This window comes from Physeter macrocephalus, chromosome 1 (assembly GCF_002837175.3).
Source record: "Physeter macrocephalus isolate SW-GA chromosome 1, ASM283717v5, whole genome shotgun sequence".
Lineage (NCBI taxonomy): Eukaryota > Metazoa > Chordata > Mammalia > Artiodactyla > Physeteridae > Physeter > Physeter macrocephalus.
The window spans coordinates 114,776,599-114,791,267 of NC_041214.2; the positions used below are offsets into that span (position 1 = coordinate 114,776,599).

Consider the following 14,669-nt stretch of genomic DNA (forward strand, 5'->3'; position numbering starts at 1 on the left):
CGAAATTGAGTTATTTATAGTGAGGTGGATGGACCTAGAGTCTGTCATACAGAGTGAAGTAAGTCAGAAAGAGAAAAACAAATACCTTATACTAACACACATATATGGAATCTAAAAAAAAAAAAATGGTCATGAAGAGCCTAGGCGCAGGACAGGAATAAAGACGCACACCTACTACAGAATGGACTTGAGGACGTGGGGAGGGGGAAGAGTAAGCTGGGACAAAGTGAGAGAGTGGTGTGGACATATATACACTACCAAATGTAAAAGCGATATCTAGTGGGAAGCAGCCGCATAGCACGGGGAGATCAGCTCGGTGCTTTGTGACCACCTAGAGGGGTGGGATAGAGAGGGTGGGAGGGAGATGCAAGAGGGAAGAGATATGGGGATATATGTATATGTATAGCTGGTTCACTTTGATATAAAGCAGAAACTAACACACCATTGTAAAGCAATTGTACTACAATAAAGATGTTAAAAAAAAAGTAGTCATGAGAAGCTAGGACATAGAATTTTGATAAGGAGGATTTCTAAAGCACAGATTTACTGATAAATCAGAATTTCCCAAACTGGGTGCACTGGAGGAGCACTTTTTTTGAGGAATATTAGTAAGTCTGGTGGATTTTTTTTTAAATGGATGTCTGAGGTCAACCTTGTTTGGGAAACAGGCAGTTCAGCAGAATTAAACAGGATTTTTTCTGATGCTTTTAATATAACAAATATTTATTAAACACTGATTATATGCCAAAAATGGTTAGAAGTGTTTAGGATACCCCAGGGAACAAAAGAGACAAAGAATGCTTCCTTGTAAAGCTTACATTCTAGCATGATTAGACAGAGAATGAATAATAACTATAATAAGTAAATTGTATAAAACATGCTAAGTGGAGTATACGGTAGATTGGTAACAGGTGTTTGAAGGAAAGGGAGCATACTGCATTTTTTAAAGGGGGGTTAGGGTATGCTTCATTGAATAAACGACATTTGAGCAAAGATTTAAATTTGTTAAAGGAGTTAGTCATATAGATCCTTGGGTGGGTCAGGATCTATATGATGGGTGGGTCAGGCAAGGGTGACAACCTGTGCAAAGACCCTGCTGTGGGAGTGTGTTTGGTGTGTTCCAGGAACAACAAAGAGGCCAGTATTTCTACAGCCAGTGGTGGGGGAGGGAACAGTGGAGAAGCCAGAAGGCAAGGAAGAGGAGGGAACTGTAGATTAGGTAAGGCTTTCCTAGCCTTTGTAAAGACTTTTCAAATTGAAGAAAAGGAGAAGCCATTGTGGAGTTTTGAAGAGAGGAGTTGCTTGATCTGACTTATATTTTTAAAGGTTCGCTGGTTGCTGTGTTGAGAATTAACTGAAACAAGGCAAGGGAAGAAGAATTAACTGAAACTAGGCAAGGGAAGAAGCAAGGAGACAGGCCACCACTGCCATAATTCAAGCAACAGATGATGATGACTAAAAGGCCAGGGTAGTAGCTGAGGTGCTGGTGAGAAGCACTTGGATCCTGGATGTATTTTTAAGGTGGACTGGACAAGGAATGTCAGAGACAGGAGTCAAGAACAGACAGTGTTGTTATCAGTTGAGATAGAGAAGGCTATTGGTGGGCTGGGGGGAGGAATATTAACAAACTTATTTTTGGACCTGTTGAGCTTGAGATACTTATCAGACATCCAAGTAAGCAGGCAGTTGGATATGTGTCTTAGTCTGTTTGGGCCTTTATCACACTATACCACACACTGGGCAGTTTATAAACAACAGAAATTTATTTCTCACAGTTTATGTCCAAGATCAGGGTGCCAGCTTGGTCAGATGAGGGCTGTTTTCCAGGTTGTAGACTTCTTGTTTTATCCTCACATGGTGGAAGGGGTGAGAGATCTTTCTGGAGCCTCTTTTACGAGACCATTCATCCCATTTTTAGGGCTTTATTCTAATCACCTCCCAGAGACTCCACCTACTAAAACCATCACCTTTGAGGGTTAAGATTTCAGCATTTGTATTTGGGGGACACAAATATTGAGACCATAGGAGTATGAGATGGAATTTTGGGAGAAAAGCCTGGACTGATTATATAATTTGGGAGTGTATGTACAGTTCTTAAAGCCTTGAGACTGGCTGAGATCACAAAATGAGTGAGTTGGTAGGAAAGATGAGTACTAAAGTACTGAAGTGCTGAGGATAGGGCCATTCGAGTACTGTGAAATCTGTTAGAGGAAGGGAGATAAGATAATAGAAGTGAGCAGAAATGAGCAAGATGTAAGAGGAAAACAGGCAAGTCCAGTATCCCAGAGGGCAGGGGAAGAAAATATTCCAAGTGGGGAAAGCTCAGGTGTGTCGCTGTTTCCAACAGGTCTCGTAAGATAAGCACTGAGGCTAGACCATTGAACTCACATCCTGTTCGTGGCTGAAGGAGGAGGGCACTTTCACTGACCTGTGTGATGTGAACTGTGAATCCCCAACCTAGACTGGGGACTCACAGTTGGCAAATATGCCCCGTGTGCTGTATCCATCCCACCAAATGGTTTTTACAGTGTTTAATTGGGGGAGAAAAGAGAAGAAGATTTCATGATACATGAAAACTCTATGAAATTCAAATGTCAACAAACAAATTTTATTGGTAAACAGCCACAAAAAAATTTTTTTTTTGTATAGTGTTTCCCAAACTCACTTGGCACAGAACGGTTTTTCACAAAACATCTCCAGTGTAGCCAAGAACTACTATGGGAAATGTTGGTGTAGATCTTGGTACTTAATGAGGAGAACAGACCCAGGTAGCAGAGAGTGCTCGGGTCAAGTGTCAGGGCCCTGGATCTCATGAGATCACTAGGGTAGAAAACAAACTTTGACCATGATGGCATCCTCCAGAAGTAGCTTAAGACCAGCCACTTTCCTCACATTTCTTCTATTGACTGGCTCTTTGCAGAAGAGGAAAGCTTGCTGGCCCAGAAATACACGAAAAAAGAATGCTCAAACTTCTCTAGCCATTAGGGACATTAAAATTAAAACTACAACATTGATTGGATTGCGTAACGTTTAAAAGCCTGATAATATTAATGTTAAAAAAAGATTTGAAGAAATGAGGGCTCTCATTCACTTCTAATGGGGCTGTAAATTGGTACAGTCATGTTTAGGAGCATTATGGTAGTCTCCTATAAATTTGCAGATGTGAAAATTGTTCAGCCTAGAAGTTTTACTCCTAGGTGCTTACCCTAGAGAAACTCTTATGTATGAGAAGAAGAAAATATTGACAAAAATTCACTGCAGTGTTGCTTATAATAGATTATCATTGAAAAATAAGAAATAATGCCCATCAGCAAAAGAATAAATAAAATGTTAGTTATCTACACAGTGAGATACTATATGGCGCTCAAAAATTAATTAACTAGGACTGCAACTATCAACACAATAAATCTAAGCATAATGTGGAGAGGAAAAGTATGTTGCAGAGGTAAAAGTATAATTTAACACCATTTTTATTAAGCTTTCTGAAATATGCAAAAAATTTGTACATAATATACATAATAGTATAACTGTATACAATGATAAACACTAAATAGGGGATCAAGAGAGGTAAGTATTTATTACATCATTCTGTATATTTGTAATATTTGTAATATTTTATATTAAACACATATTTTAAAGAGGAAAGACATGCCAAAGAAATATAGGAGGAGATGCATGGGCCAAGAGAAGAGATAACCCAAATCAAAATAAATTAACACCTTCAAGCAATAACACAGGATATGAGGTGTCAAGGAGACAAATCAGTTCGAGGAAATTTAAGAATTCCTTCACAGTATATCCCTGGAAAGAAAACAGCCTTCTTCTTAAGTCCTAGTAAACAGGTCAGCTGTCGCTGGATTGCTCACCCTGTGCTTTTCCAGTTGGAGAAACTGCATCTCACTAACCTGCCCATTCACTGGTACTTTGCATACATGGAGGGAATATTTCTACTGGATGTGTGCAAAGTACCTTTAGGAGCCGATGTGGCCATAATTTAACGTAATTCCTTACCCACTGCCCAAGACTAATTTCTTTTTTTATTTATCTGGCTGCTCACCACATTAAACCTTAAATTGAACTACTTTTTATATCAATGGAATAAACCATCATCTTAAAATATGATTATTTATTTGATAAAATAATTATTTAAGTTTGTTTGTATTCTGGCAATCTGTACGCATTTGGAGAGGGAAAGATTCCTTTCTGGATTAAAAAAAACAGCCATGAGATGAAGGAAAGGATCTTTAAAACTATAACTAAAATTAAACTAATCATCTTTATTCTCATTAAGCATATTATTTTGCTGAGTCATTAAATATATTCAGAGGATATTGTGTTGGATTAAGGGGACTTAATGCCTAATCTCACTTCTTTGTCTGCGGAGGACTGCAGCTGAGAGTTTATTGAGTAGGGGATCAAGCATCCCACTAAGAACCTTCCCTGGAAAGAGGGACTAAAGGATGGAAACAAAATGAAAAAATCTGCTTGGTTTTCTTAAATTGCTGGTGATCCAGACAGACGTTTGCCTGTAAATGATGTCAATCCATTTAACCAACTAAAACAAAAGACACAGCATTGAAAGCAATGTCTCTCTTTTTCCTTGATACCTTTTTACCTGGCACTCTAATTACTTTTTAAAAGACACATGAAGAAGCAATATTGGTAACAGCATTGGTTGCATCCATCTACATTCCTTTCTTTCAGCAGAGATGATCCCGGCTTCCCAGTTGGTCTTCTCCACCTGCATCTGGATCACACTGATGTCAAATTCTTGTGCTGCTGGTGAAATCAAGAAGCCCCACCAGCGCTGCTTCTCTTCAGTGAAGTGGACCCGGTAAGATATCCATAGTGCAGTCCCAGTTTCTCTCACCACCTGCCTCAGAGCTATATCTTTAATGGTAGCACGTATTTGTGGCAGTGATTGTCTCTAGAGGTAGCATTCACTCATCAAAATAAATCACGTCTAATTAGCATAGAAAGAGCAGAATCTGGAGTTTCTGCTGGCATTTGCTTGTTTATTTTTGGAGAAAACAGTTAAAGGGCTCATGTATGAATCTTCTTTCAAGAATTGTGTTTCTCCAATGAGTAATGCATTTATTATAAATAACGACATGAGTTTAATGTTCCTTCAAAATTTTTTGAGTAGAAATTAGTCTAAGCACCAATTTCTAATGTCAAGTACTTGCAGAGTGTATAGTTCTGTATATCGATGAGACAGTAGTGAAAGACATTAAAGCCGTTTGTTGTTTTCCAAAATTCTTTTTTTTGCGGTACGCGGGCCACTCACTATTGTGGCATCTCCCGTTGCGGAGCACAGGCCCGGACGCGCAGGCTCAGCGGCCATGGCTCACGGGTCCAGCCGCTCCGCGGCATGTGGGATCTTCCCGGACCGGGGCACGAACCTCTGTCCCCTGCATCGGCAGGCATACTCTCAACCACTGCGCCACCAGGGAAGCCCCAAAATTCATTTTCCATTTTGAAAATCATCTTTGAAATATCATCCTAAATGTCAATACATCATCATTATTATCTTATCATCAATAATCAGAGTATGCTTGGACCTACTAGTGAAGGGGCATAGTTCTCTACTAGAATGACCAGTTCATCCTGATTTGCCTGGGGTTCCATGGTTTTTAGCACTAGAAGTCCCAGGAACCCCCTCAGTCGCAGACAAACTAGAACGATTAGTCACCCTACTACCCTTTAATAACCAAGAAGTGACCTCCTGTTGTAGGGAAAGTCCTTCCTTTTCACCAAGCACAAGACTCCCAAAAAGACCCAGTAGGAGAAACTGAGGAATAAAGGTGAGTAATATCACCCAGCCAACCTTAGCAATCAGTGAGGTAACTTTTGTTTCAGCCAGATGACCCTCACATCTTGGATATTTATGAAGCACTCACTATAACATCAGGAAAGAACATAAAAATTTAATAAATCCTTCTGAAGCCTCAGGTTTAATGACCAAAACCAAAAGAGGTATGGGGGGAGGGGAGGAGAGGTCACTAGATTCCTAATTCCTGCTCTGATCTTAAAAATCAAGGACCAACTCCCACACTTCCCTTCCAGGCTTCTGCTCCCACATGCAGATCTGAGATGCTATGAAATCTGGCCCAGTTTAAACACTATGAGTCTTCTTCAAAGCAATTGGGCAAGCAATATTTGGGAAATGTGGGGCTATACAACCAAACTGTATGTTTTTTCAGATTGCTTGTAACATCTAGTATATTTTAGTAGTATATTTTATCTAATTTTGAAACAAATAGAGACTGCTTAAAATATCATCTACGACTCAAACAATAGGAAGTTTGTCCAGTTTGTTTGGTGGATGTGCAGATAAGAAGGGAGATGGTCATAGGAACTCATCAATCTCACCAGCACACTCTCAGTGGAAGAGTTGCTACAGAAAAACCTACCATGTGTATTTTTCAGGTGTCATTTAAGGGACAAGAGGAGAACATCTGTTCTTTGTGGTGGGGTGGGAATTTCTCTCTTATGTTAGGTGTCTCATTTTTAGAATCTATTTAAATGAAGAGGGAACCCTGGGCTTCCTACTCCATGGGGCCAAGCATATTTTTTTTCACTTCTCTATATTCTAAGTAGGGTACCCCTTTCAGCGATAAGCTACAATATGATTCATTAAAATTTATATCTGCTTCTTTTGTTCTTCAAAGAAAAATCCTCTAGGACACTAGGGATTGTATAAAACATAGACCCTAGTTCAGAAGCAGCCACTTAAGATGAAAGTCAGGCATTTTCCCCAGTGAACAGAATAATTCAGCCAGCCTGTTTCTGAGCTGTCACTCAGCACTCTCTCATGAAGATTTTAAGGCATTTTGACAAAAATACTGAAATTACTGTATAGGATAGTTTCTAGAGTAAACAGCCCAGGATACTTTAGATCTTAGTACATGAATAAATGCTGTGAAGTTCTTTGCCCTACACACAATCTGATTATCGGTAATTAAATAAGTAATGAATGAATGAATGAACAATCCACTCTGTCATAATGCAAGAGAACTAATAGAATGAACATGGAAGAAAGGCCTGATCTTTCTTTGAAAATTAGGAAGTATATCTTTATATATTAGCTCACATTTATGTACATTATTTTGAGCCAGTTTTCCTACAATCAGGCCCTTAAATCCTTTGCTATTAACCTTTTTCATTCAGAATATAATCTTACTTTTTGCCCAAAGATTCCCTTTTTTATCCAAGTATTTTAAAAATCTTTCATCCAAACATTCCCTTTATTTCTTAAAGACAAAATGGGGGAGAGGAGGAGTTGGTGAATAAATTAAGTATGGCAGGGGAAAATGTTCCTGTTTTGCCTAGGGGAGAGATTTGGCTCTCTAGGGATGCAAAGAGGATTAGGCATCTAGACTCACTGAATATTTATTCATTCTTTCAACAATTGTACTGAGTGCCTTTTGTATGACAAGTATTGGGTTGAGAGTTAAGAACAACACACTGTCTCTGGCTTTAAGAATAATCAGCAGAGTGCCAGTGTCTGCACAAAATGGCTTGCAAGAGCCAATTGTTAAATTTTAAGGCTGTTAAATATAAGCATTATTAAAAATTAAATTATATAAATATACAATTAAATAAATTATTATTATTAATTTATTTATTTTTGCGGTACGCGGGCCTCTCACTGTTGTGGCCTCTCCCGTCGTGGAGCACAGGCTCCGGACGCGCAGGCTCAGCGGCCATGGCTCACTGGCCATAGGGCTTTTTTTTCCAGGAGAGCCACTTAAACATTTACCAGCACATCCAGGAACCTAATGTAGAAGCCAAGAGGGTCCTAGAGATTGCCAATTCAACTGCTACTGCAAATAACAAAGGGAGTGGCAGAGACTGTGGCAACTACAGGCTATATGCTCCTCTGGGGGCAGAGGCTGGTCAGGTCAAGATTTCTTATAAGACAACTTGAGCCTGGTATTGCCAGATTTTCTGATTTTTCAAGAGAAAAATTCAGATTTTCATGTGAAATTTTCCACTTTAATACACCATACGGGCTATCCAAAAAATGTCTGCAAACCAGCTCCTAATCTGGTCCAATTTCTTCATTTCACAGATGAGGAAACTGAGACCTCACTGAGCTCATGATCTGATAGAGACACAAGTTAAGTCATGGAAACTGTCGTGTCTCAAGTGGGGCACTCTCTCTGTCTTGCTCTTCCACAGAAATGCTCGTCCGTGTAGATTTTTCCTTTACAAAAACGGGCCGTTGACTAAAGTCAAGTGTGTATTCCCAGAGTCATGAGTTTAAGGGCAGTTCAGTTGAAGCCACAAGATTCACTCCGTATAATGCACCATGTCCTCTCTAAGAAGTTTCAAAAGCATCAGGGACCTAAAAATAAACATTGGATCCAGAATTATCAAGGTTTTCTTTGTGATCAGAAATTGGATCAACTGATTTTCCTTCTGACTACTGCATTCCTTGGATTGGCATCAAAGGATGTGAATTATCTTCGTAGCTCTCAAAATCAACTTCTAAACAGGTTTTATGAGTATATTGCTACCCACAAAGTATAAACATTTCTATTTCATCCTATTCTTAGCAGCATTGGGTACTAAAATTTTTTTGTTTTCTGCTCATTTAATAGGTATAAAATGGCATTCATACTTTTAATTGTTATCTCACTGTTAACTCTCTAGATTAAATATTTTTAAATATGTTTCTTAATTATAGCCTCTCTTGGGTAAATAGTCTATTTAGTCAGGCCTAGTCATTTTCAAGTCCTAATCCTAGTAAACTAACCAACTATATAGGCCCTTGGGAAAGCAGTTTGGTAAAGCAACCAGCTGAGTATGACTCAGTTAAAATGAGTTTTTGTCTTTCCACTTACTAAACACCAGTGTATCAGAAAGAGTTAGATGTATTTGCTTTTCCTCAAGCAGCTCTGGTACTTTTTAATTCTCTGCCTAGTATATCCTCCTCAAAGACCCCTTTATTCCCCTGAAACCACTCAAAATCCAGCCCTTCCTTCCCCCCGAACCCACACTTTCTTAGTGACAAAATTATAGTAAAGTTTCTGATACTGATGAGAGGGGGGAACATAAAAATATGGTTCCTTTGTTTCATCCAGAAGGAAAAAGGTTCTAACTCAAAAAGAAAAATGATAACTATTACCGAGCCTTATCTGTTGTTTCTCAATGTTCATAATCTTTCTTTGTGGGGAAAGAATAAGAATGCTGTAATGATTAAGAATGCTATAAAGATTAAGAATGCTGTAATGATGCAAGACTCTTCCATGAGTTGAGATTTCTTTGCTCTATCCCATTGGCACCTAGCCTTCTAGAAAACCTTCTCCTCAGACAGAAGTCATCCAAAAGATTTCTTTCAGTAACTACTAAAAACAAAATCATTTTTTCTAGGAAAGGGAAGAGGGCAGAAGACAAAGGGGCTTAAAATGATACATATATGGAATCAGGCCAGAAAGCTCTGAGCTAAATCTGATTCTCTGTCATAAATTAATCCCCTTATTAAGCATATTTACTTCTCTTGCCTTTGTCTGTTCTATTTCAGTCTTCATTTTATTAACCTTTCTATATATGTCTTTTTTTAAATAAGCCAGAGGTCTTCAAATAGGGCACTTTTACTCCTAGAGTATAATGTTCCCCTTAGGGTACATGCAAGCTATCAGAGGGGCACGTGGGCATGGATAGTTTTAAAATAATTATTTCTGGATCTCTGACTTCCTCTGACTTCTTTCCTAAAACTGATCCTTCTGAAAACTTGCCTGCAGTCTCCTCTGCGGCCTCCCTTTAATGATTGCTGTGTCCCATTTGGCAAAATAAAGGCATACCTCTTCCTCTTCCTGAATCTTAAGTATGTGTATTACACCCGTGTATAAAATCCTCCCAGGTACAAAGAAACCTTTACAGATATTGTTGTTGAGGTAATGGATGACTTTAGTTTAAATAACACATCCTTTTCCAAACTGTGTGATTTTCTTTTTTCTTTTTTTTTTTTTTGCGTTCATCAATATTGAAGTAAGAACCTAATTAATTTGTCAGGTTACAAATCATTAGAAATAATTGATGATAGACCACAACGTGAATTTCGGAAAATAAGAAGGAATTTAAATAATTAAGTTACATTCCTGAAACAAAATTTCTTGCAATTCCATGTACTTAAATATATATGAACAAAGTTTTTCAATATTTTCATCTATAGAAGTGAAAAGTAGGATCAGGGAAATGTAAATCAAAACTACAATGAGATATCACCTCATACCTATTAGAAGGGCTTTATCAAAAAGACAAGAAATGACAAGTGCAATAAGCAATATCCATATACAGATACACAAAATAGGGAAAATGTACCATCACTTTATTAAGAAATACTTTTCCTATAAAATTTAATTCATAATTTTAATAAGTATTTATCAACATATATATGCATTATGTTTTGCTCCATTTGTAATAGTCACAGAGGCTAAAAAAGATGATTTCAATATGTATACATATATTCTTGCAAAGAAGTATGATGGGGTGATAAAATTCAATGAAGGAAATATTGGATTGGCCGAAAAGTTCATTCGGGTTTTTCCGTAAGATGTTACGGAAAAACCCAAATGAACTTTCAAATAAAATGGAAATAAAATAAAATACAAGTTCCAAGAAAACAAGGAATGAGATCAAACTTCTGGTTTTTAAAGATGAGTTTATTCATGTATTTTAAAATACATAAAGTGGGTATTTTAGGTTCATTGGATACATTAAAAGGAGGAATATGTTTTATTTTAAATTATTATCAATATTTAAGTAATTTTAACTTTTATGATGAAAAAATTTTAGGTGTCTACTTAAATATGTGGGAGGTTTTCAAAATTCTTTTAGAGGGTATCTAAGCCACACAAACCTCTTTGAGAAGTAGATGTATAAATAAAGATGGGACATCTCACTGTTCATCAGAAGAGTCCTCAGGTAAAAAAAGGTGTGTGTGATTTCAGGTACTGCCAAGAATGCCTTTCATAGCAGGCTGCATGTTCATTGTTCTGGGGATTCTTAATTAAGATTTATCCCTACGAATCTCATGGAGGGGTATGCTTTTGAAAAGAGTATTAGAGATTGCCGTTTTGTTGTGTATATTACTGAAGAAGTTCACAAATTTCCATGAATTTCCACCCAAGTTTACATTCCATTTTTCATAAAATAATAACAACTAGCTAGCTTTTATAAAATGTCTGCTATTTTCCAGACCAGTAGTTCTCCAGAGAAATTGTTATAAATGCAAATTCTCATACCCTAAAATTGTGGAATCAGAAACTCTGGGCATGGGCCCCAGCAAACCTGGTGATTCAGATGCACTCCAAAGATAGTATTTACAAAACATCTGGTAGGGGGCCTTGAACACAGTAGGCATTTAATAAAAACTAGCTGCTATTACTTTTTCAATAAATGGTTCATTCTAGCTCCTTGAAAGAAGTTTTCTAGTTAAGAGATCCTTGGAAGAAATAGTTCTATGTGTTCAATTATTCATAGGATAAAATGACTTATGTTTAAAATCAAACTCATTTGTCTTCTACTCAAAACAGATTTGTTCCTCCAACTTCGCCATTTCTATCCATGGCAAAAATACATACATAAATCTCTGAGGGTTTCAGCCAGAAACTTCTCTATTTAAAGACCATACTAGGTGATCTGAGGTGCCCATAAGCCTGGACATATTTCTTAAACCAGCCGCTTCAGGATGTGAAATTCCCACCATCAAAGTCACTTTATTGAGTTAGGAAATTGCGTTCACAAGTCTTACGTTAAAAATTTACGTGTGTTTCCTGAAGAAGACATGTATCAATGCAAAAGCCAGTCAGGAATTCAGAGTAACTAGAATTCACCTAGAAGACCCCTCAGTGTCTCGTGTTATTGCTGCTGCTGACAGTGATGACGGTGATGGTGACAAGAACGTTCTTCTGGAAGAGGCAGTGAACTAGGTCTCGGGCACCGGGGATGAGGAGACAGCAGCATGTCACATACAGAGGAGCTGTGTGCGCTTCCACAGATATTCTGCCGCCACGCTTAGAATACGTCTGGGAGGTATGTGTCACAGCACAGGAAATGAGTCAGGGAGGCCCAGCAACTTGCCAGAGTTCAAAGACCCAGGGAGGAACGGGCTTCACTCCCAGATCAGGACTCCACACGCACGGGAGAGGCCACACACTTTGCCTTTGCCCTAGAAAACTGCAGGTGAAAATAGGCTGCACCTGCTTCACAGCTGGACCTGACCTTAGGTCCAATCAGCTGTCAGATCATCCATTTTTCCCTGGGATTCCTCTCCATCCATGCCCATCGCCTTCTCTCAGGTTCCAGAATCTGCCATAGGGGTACTTCCTCTAATCTCAACCAGCACCCATACTTCTTGCACATTCTGTCTTTGTAAAACACTATTTTCATCAGTTTACAATTTTTCATGTTTTTTTTTTTTACTGTCTTAGTGCAAGAGGTAGTTTAACTTCAGTGACTCTAAGAATCACTTAGGTAGCACACTGAATGCAGATGCCTAGGCCCTGTTTCCTCTGGTTCTGGTTTAGTTGATCTGGGTTGGGGTCTGTGGATCTGAATCTTGATCACCTCCACCCAGGTGCTAGTGACCAGGTTTTCCTACTATAACCACATTCTGAGAAACATTGCCTGTGAGGATCACATCCAAACTGAGTTTATCATCTAAGGTGCTCCAAGATTTGCTTACCTGCACCACCCTTGTATAATAAACAGTAAATGCTGGCAGATCTTTGACTATATGTAATATGAACTGAGAAAATGAGCTTTTATGTGTATATTTTAGAGCATACCATGTTGAGCACAGAAAGCTAACCTAAATCAAAATATCCAGAAGCATATGTATCTCAAAAGCATTTTTCTCCCTTGGAGGTACAGCAAACAAGAAACTAGAATGAGGAAAGATGACAGTACCAAAGTGTGGCCCCTTAAGTATAAGCAACTTCTCCATATAGAGGACCACAATTCTGCAGTGAACCTGGATTTGGAGGTGAGTACTATCTTTACAAAACTCTTGTGTCACAATCCATTGCACTGTCAAAATTGAGTTGAAAATTTGAAGGAATTAAGACCAAAACACAAGACCACCAATTTAAAAAAAAAACAAAAAACCTTTTACAATGATCTTCTCTTGAATAAGAACAGTTGATAATTTAGGCATTTTAAATTAACCAAAAAGACTCTTTTTTTACTATATATATTATCATAAATATTATGTTCAATAAATAGTATGTGTTCAAAAATAGTGAATGTATATATCTTGCCCATACAGCAACATATTGTTTTAATTAAAATTTGTTAATTTGGGTTATATGATAATATTCATAAAATCTTGTTGAACATTCTTATGAGCCGCAATGCATGGCTTTTGTTGAAGAACTAGCCTGCCAAACGCCGTGGCTTCCTACGAACCACCTCTGCTGAGTGTTCTTCCTTTATTTACTCCTAGCAACAAAAAGTGATCAAAATGTTGGAATGCCCGTTAATGCACTGTGCTAAGCCCTTTAATGCACTGTCTCATTCCACGCTCACAGTGACCCTATGAAGTAGGCGTTATCATAATCCCTAATATCCCAAAGTGGAAACTGGGGCTTAGAGAAGTCAAGAAATTTTCTCAAGGCCATGAAAAAAGCAGTAAGTGGTGGAACCAAGATGCAATGGCTGATAAGGAGAACAGAAGCAAACCACATTAGGATACACTTGTAAGAAAGCCTTTCCTCGCGTCAGATTGTTTACTGTGCGTGTAGTTGCATCACTGAGGGTACCAAGTTTCCCAGAGATGCACAGGATGTGGTAAAATCCACAAGGTAAACTGAGCTCCCCATCTTACTGCTAAATCCATCCTGACTCTCCTGTCATTGACCTAAGGTCTCCCACACCCACAACTCCTGAACTGACAACTTTTCATGCTAGAGATGGAGGTGAGAGAAGTGAGCGTGGTGGTGAGGAGGCAGGATCCCCCAGCGGTAGAACAGGTACCGCTTTTCGATAAATAACCAATGCTTCAAGTACTCAGTGTGGGGTGAGGAGAGCTTGATACTCATCATATTGTGGTTATGACAAAGGGAAGCACAGCAGGCGTGTAGGTACCATAGAAAACTCAATTGTTAACAGGTAAAATTTTAAAGTGCATCAGGTAGCTGTTATGTTGAGGGTTGTTTGGTTTTTGTTCTTTAATTTCCTTGAATCCATTGGGTTGCAGTTCTAAGGGTATGGTTTTGATTTCATTAGGTTAACGATGCAAACTTCAGCAAGCATCAGAGTCACCTGGGGGCTCCTTAACACCCAGGTTACTGGGCCTCACCCACAGAGGTTTCCATTCAGTAGATTTGAGTGGGGTCACCAATTGTCACGTCTTATAAATTCCTTGGTGGTGCTGATGCTGTTGATCTGAGATCACATTTGATAACTACTGAATTAGATTATCTGCATCAGATTAAATCATGGTGAGTAGAATTTGTTTGTTTTCCAGAGCATTTCTCACACTTATTGAACCTAATTTAAGATTTTTAGGGCTTCCCTGGTGGCGCAGCGGTTGCGCGTCCGCCTGCCGATGCAGGGGAACCGGGTTCGCGCCCCGGTCCGGGAGGATCCCACGTGCCGCGGGGCGGCTGGGCCCGTGAGCCATGGCCGCTGAGCCTGCGCGTCCGGAGCCTGTGCTCCGC

The 14,669-nt window shown here is 38.8% G+C and overlaps 1 protein-coding gene across 1 annotated transcript in view; it reads left to right on the forward strand.

Moving 5' to 3' along the window:
- Window positions 1-4,709: 4,709 nt before the first annotated feature.
- Window positions 4,710-14,669, forward strand: part of GABRR3 (gamma-aminobutyric acid type A receptor subunit rho3) — a 41,766-nt gene continuing 31,806 nt past the window's right edge. Inside the window, 3 exon segments of the mRNA XM_024120409.3 lie at window positions 4,710-4,834; window positions 12,883-12,965; window positions 12,968-12,994. Coding sequence (XP_023976177.1) covers window positions 4,710-4,834; window positions 12,883-12,965; window positions 12,968-12,994 — 235 coding nt within the window.